Here is a 6,000-nt window from a genome sequence, read left to right on the forward strand (position 1 = left end):
GTAAATTAGATACAAGATTAAAAACCCACAAAAGATAACCAGTAGAGGATCTCGAAATGAATTAAGACATGATGTTATAAGACTGTAAAGGGGAAAAAAAGTCCTATCAGATTGTCACTTGTCTATATGTTTTTCATTTCAAATATAAAGATCTTGTAACCTACCCACTTCTTTATCTCTTGGCTTTTCCACATAGCTGGTGTTGGAAGGAGAATCAGACAAGCACAGTAAGAGAGATAGTATGGCGTAATGAGCATCTGTCTTTAAAAACACACAAGAAAAAAAAATCAATAAATGGAATAAAATGGTTTAAAAGACTTTAGGAAACGAACAGACTAGAATGTTGGTATGCCACAGTGTGTAGTATTAGCCCTCACAGCTCATCTCAAATTAATGGATATCCTAATTTACTTATTTTGTTCCAATACAAACTGAAAATCTAGTCACCTAAAATTCTTGTTTAAATTATGCTAAACATGACAAATTAAAGCACCTCAACTAAAAGTCTACATGAGGTTTAAGGACTCCTCATCCATTTACTCTAAATGACTTCTGTAAACTTATTTCTTCTATACAGCCAATGATTACACAGGACTATTAGCAGCCACTCACCCTTTGTGAATGGAACCATTTAATGATTCTGACATCTACATATTTTGACCTTTTTTTATTTAAAAAATACCTTTTAAAAGCTGTTTCTGGGCTAAGAGGAAATCATGCACTTCTATTAAAGTAAAAGTTTATGGCCAGAAGATACCACCAGACCATTTAGTTTGATCTCCTATGCATTACAGACCACCAGCAGCACCCAGTTATCTGCACCATAAACCCAACAACTAAAATTAGACCAAAGTACTACTACCCTCAGGAGACTAAACTATTGTGTGCCACAGGCAAAGAATAGGAGGGAAAAAATAGCATAAATCAAATTAGTAGAAAAGCAGCCTGGTAAGCACCAGGCTGTATTACAATATCACAGTCCTTTTTAAGGCTAACACCATTCTCCTTACAAGAATCTGCCAAAGTACTTTATTTACAAAATCATCTTTGAGACACCCAAGTTCACTCATCAACAAGAGCAACTGCTAAAGGTCACCGCAATTACCTTATACAACACTGCTGAGTGCTAAATACAACCTGACATTTCTGAGCATGTAGACTGGATCACACTTTAATCACTAAAAACAACATAAATAAAAGTACATATACATTGAAAATCTCCAGAGGGGAAGTATAGCAATTCAGGGTGCATTTACATTGCTACTGTATAGTAGTTCCTTTTTCCAACATTGAGAAATCTAAACCAGTCCAAAGAAAGGTCACAGTTCAGTTAAATTAGAAATTAAGTTAAGGGTCTAAGCACAGGCATTAGGAAACACACAGCCCTACTAAATAGTATGACATCATAGAGCGTGTCTCTAGCCAGCTCAGGGGCCTGCATTTCACAACAGCAGCAGCTTTCAGTCTTCAAAGGTCAACTAGAACAGGTTCAAAACAACCACACTGGAACCAGAGTGACATGGTCCAAGTGAGAGCACACAGTTTTAATCCAGCAGAAGCCATAAACTGATCTGGGACTCAACACAGTTTTTCAACTGAAAACTATGAAATCCTGTTTATTTAAGATGACCGACTAGATTCCCCCTCTGTCCTATCAAAAATGTTCATGCAACTCAGAATGGAGCTCTATGCCTCTTATCTGCAATGTTAATGATAAAATTTAAGCCATGAAAAGTGCACCCAGACACATGGTAATAGATGCCCAATAAATACATATTTTAGTAATAGGGAGAGGGTAGGTTATAATTTTAAAAATCAGCTCACAGAGTAGCAATCATATAGCTTAGTAGTAATGTAACTCATTTGTACTTTCTGGTCTAAAACTGTTACAAAGTGACCAGCATCAGGATAAATGCAAAGAAATTAGAACAAAGAAGAAAAAGTTACACACCTTTGTTTCTTCAGTGCTCAGAAGTGGTGAGTTCAGAAACTTTTCTATTAGTCTTTTCCAGCTTGCAGCTTTACTGAGGTCTGAATGAACAATCAGCTTTTCATGAATTCTGATTTAAAAATAAATAAATCCTATCAATGAATGCTTCAAATGAACAGAATTAATCAACATAGTAAAAATAAGACAAACGTACCCCTCTATTGTCCTCTCTACTTTGTGACTGCTTACATCAAGAAATCGATGAAATCTAGATAAGAAATTAAAACAGAATACAGTTTTTGCATTGTGCAAGGAAATGTTTGGGGGAAAAAACCTATAGGTTAACAAGTGAAGCACCTCATTTGTCAAGTCATATATAAACACCATAATCAGTTGAACAAATTTTCTTTGTTAAATATTCAAAACATGATTAATTCAAAGATAATATTGCTCTCTATATGAGTTTTAAAAAAACAAGAGAAATATTTACCAAACATTTACTTTATATTTCACTGTTCATGAGAAAAACATCTATAATTAATGCCTAGGATGGCAAAATGTGGTGAAACTTACATTTAGCCATCATATATAAATGACTGGATCCACATGGATAAGTCTGATTTTATGGGAACGGGGGGGAGGCAGGCATTCAGTAAAATTAATAATAGGCTACTCTGTACTTCTGCTAAGTTTGCCCAGAACTTGAAACATAGTCTCACCTACCTCTTGGCCAGTGGTGAGCACAAAGCTTTCCTTGATGAGCGTGACAACCTAAATCATCGATTTGTGCAGAATTTAAACAACCATTTGTTTAAAAAAGGTTCTATCTTGATAGTTATGAAGATAGCCTTCCAACTGGGAATTTGTGCAGTGCTGTCTTTAAGTCTAAGACTGAGTCTAACATGGAACAGTTCACTTTCTGTCACTTAAGATAATATCTTTGAACAGCAAAGTAAAATGTAAAAGTTTATGATTGGTTTTAAAACAGCTATTCATTCTGCTAACCCTGCGAGCAACAGAAAGTGACACAAATCACTCTTATTGCTTGGGAAATCTATAAGAAACAGAACAGCAAAGAATTGGACATATTAATATTGGAGGAGGACTCAAAAACAGAGGCACAGGATAGTAGACTGGCAGAGACGACACCAGCAATAGTCAAGAGGCTGGAGGAAAGACAGAGTGGCACCCATCCCTACTATTCACATTACACAAGCTAAACAGGAGGCTCTGAGGTGGGCATGGAGCAAGAGAAAGCAGAGATCCACAAACGGAATCAAGGAACAGTATCCTATTAAGAATACCAGCACCCTTCCCAGCAGCTGGTGATGGGCTGGGCTTCTTACCCGGGCATTGTACCTAAACCATGTTGATGCACCCTTCTGTCACACTGTGTTTTATTTTTGCCTCTGACTAGTAGATGCTTGATAACTATTTGAAGAGCATTATTATTTAAGCAGATAAACAAGTACTGTGCTTGCAATCTGGATCTGCAATGCGCTGCTAATGTTCGCTTAAAAGTATTAGATTTACACAAACAGTAAGAAGCCTCACTTGTAAACACCTACACTACACAGCAGTTGCTACATGCCAAACATTCTGGCAGGTATCATCTCATTTGATGTCATATATTGAATAATGGTAACTGTTAACTTTTAAATAAGCCTGTTAAATTGTTTCTCACATCATTACCACCAAAAACATCATCACAATAACAGCCTATCAGTTTGGTAATGAACATATTGTAAGAAGTTCATATGTAAGATAAAAAGTTAACTTCAGTACACTCCTGAAAAAAGCTGAACAAATTTTAGGTTTCAATCCATAGTTATGCATGATTACTATGGTTTTCACCCTTAAAACAAATATCTACTTCATTAGATGGACAGTAGACTCATAATAATGTTCCTAGCAACTCTGAAATTTTATTTTTTTAGAAGTCTACTCCCCATTGATGTTTTAGGTTCTTTTCAACAAGGGAGAAACTGACATGCTACAATTCTACAAGGATTTAGGCATGTGCTTAACTTTATGCACTGTATGTACTCCCCCTGACTTCAAATGGAGCTACTCAGAGTGCATTAAGTACATGCATAAATCTTTGCAGAAGCAGGGACTAGTTGACAACAGGTGGGAAAGAGTGAAACTGACTACATAAAAGTGCTGTCAATTGGGGGGTGGGAGAATTCCCTCTTAAGATCACAATAATTTGAAGAGGCTACATGCCATTTGTAACAATTCATAAAACAATTCAGATGGAAGAGTGATTAAATTGACTATGCCTTTATAATTTTTTAAGATTACAGATTAATAAAGGCTATGTTGAACTCATTTCACATGCCTTAAGGTCAAAAGCATGTCTGTTTTTTGGAGAGAAAAGTGCACTTATCAAGGCAGACCTTGACTGGTTGTGTTTTATCTGACAAAGCTCAGTTTGAAATATTTGCTCATTTCAATAGGTGTTATTCCCTCTCTTCCCTAACCTGATGCCTTGAACGTCATGTTGATAGTTTCTGTCCGAAATCACTAAAAAAAGCAGCTTATTTTATGCCAACAGACTAATACTGTAACACAGTGGCCAGCAAGAGATTGAGAGCTGCCTCAAGGGCAGCCACTGCTCCTCTGACAAGCCGGGGTAACTCGGTCCCGCCTGATGAAGCTGAGCCCGGATCTCTTTGAGGGAGAACAGGCGGGTGCGCTCCCGGGGCCTGTGCCACGGGCGCAGCAGACAGCGGTGACTGATGGGGGCTGCCAGGAGAGCGCCTGGCCGGGTACGCGGCTGGCAGGCGGCAGCGCAGGCAGGCCTGACACGTGCCAGAGCGTGAAGGCGGCAGCGCAGAAACGTTGGAACCGCCCGCGCGACGGCGGCAGCCTGAGCGAGCCGGGGAGGGGGAGGGGGAGGGGGAGGGTGGAGGCCCCGTCCGTCCCCCCCCCGCCCGCCCGCCCGCAGACAGGGCGGGCCCCACACACCGAGCACTGAGGGAGCCGCCCCGCCCCTGGCTCCCCGGGGGGGCAGCGAGACCCGGAGCGCGCGGCCCCTGACCTGAAGTTGGACCAGGCGAAGCTCAGCGCCGTCTGGAAGCGGCCGCCGGGCTCCTCCCCGCCCTGCGCCTCGCGGAGGCCGGTCAGGCGGCGGATCAGCGCCCGCACGTCCCGGTCCTGCTCCTGCTCGAGGGGGCTCCAGCGCGCGGGCTGAGCGGCCATCGCGCGCACGCGCGCGCGCCTGGTGGAAAGGGGGGAGAAGGGGGAGAGGCGGCGGCGCGTGTGAACCGCCGTACTTTGTTTCTGTCACCGCCGCGCCGTCCCGCAGCACGTCTCGCGGCACTTTCCCTTCTAGTCTCACGAGATTTCCCACAGCAGTAAAATTAGCCCACCAGAGTCTGAAGGGCGGGCTGCGGCGCGGGAACTGTGCGCATGCGCGAGTCGGAGGCGTTCTATAAGTAAAAAGTAGCCTGCTATTGTGGGTGGAGCTAAACATCATGTGACCCCCCCCGCAGCCCTGATTGGCCGTAGTGCTTGGCTCAGGGCTCTGTCTCTACCTTATCCCAGCCCATGGGAGTGGGGACAGAGAGAGCGGGCCTGGGAATTGCGTGACCCAGCTTCTGGCTCCATTGCAAGTGCTCACTGCAGGGTGTGGCCTTGAGCATGTTCCTTAGCCTTTCTCTGTCTCCCCAGCCACCTTTCCAATGGGGCAGTGGCAGGGAGCTGGCCTTGAGCGTCTCTGGTGGAAGACGCTGGACTGGATCAGTGCAAAGTATTGTTATTATGAATGACAAACCTAAATAAGAGCTGGGTGGCAGCGTGCTCCATTTTGTGTGAAGCAAATGGCCTGTGTTTCAAGTTTCTGTTAGCTTGTAAGGCCCCAATCCTACAATGCATTGTATGTGGGCCGGCCCCTGTGCTGGAATGGCGGCGCTCTCTTGACTTCAGCAGGCTCCATGCAGCCCAGGGCTCAGCCTATGCACAACACGTTGCAGGATTGGGGCCTATGTTGGGGGCAGGTCTATCTCTGTTTATGCATTGGATGGACCCAAGCATATGGTACATGCTAAAATAACACCAAGTAATAA

General features: G+C 43.0%; 1 protein-coding gene across 5 annotated transcripts in view; it reads right to left on the reverse strand.

The window, feature by feature from the left end:
• The window catches only part of TUBGCP5 (tubulin gamma complex component 5), a 48,795-nt gene extending 43,570 nt beyond the window's left edge, over nt 1–5,225 (reverse strand). For 3 of the 5 annotated variants that reach the window (XM_073353301.1, XM_073353291.1, XM_073353282.1), the window contains exons 1-4: nt 4,974–5,225; nt 2,145–2,198; nt 1,952–2,060; nt 165–261 (exon numbers count right to left, since the gene is read on the reverse strand). In XM_073353301.1, the coding sequence (XP_073209402.1) occupies nt 165–261; nt 1,952–2,060; nt 2,145–2,198; nt 4,974–5,134 (421 nt within the window). In that variant the 5' untranslated portion in view covers nt 5,135–5,225. Of the gene's footprint in view, nt 1–164; nt 262–1,951; nt 2,061–2,144; nt 2,199–4,973 lie in introns of those variants that run through there. The other 2 variants (XM_073353318.1, XM_073353311.1) reach the window with 2 other exon arrangements.
• Nucleotides 5,226–6,000: the final 775 nt, after the last annotated feature.

This window comes from Lepidochelys kempii, chromosome 1 (assembly GCF_965140265.1).
Source record: "Lepidochelys kempii isolate rLepKem1 chromosome 1, rLepKem1.hap2, whole genome shotgun sequence".
Lineage (NCBI taxonomy): Eukaryota > Metazoa > Chordata > Testudines > Cheloniidae > Lepidochelys > Lepidochelys kempii.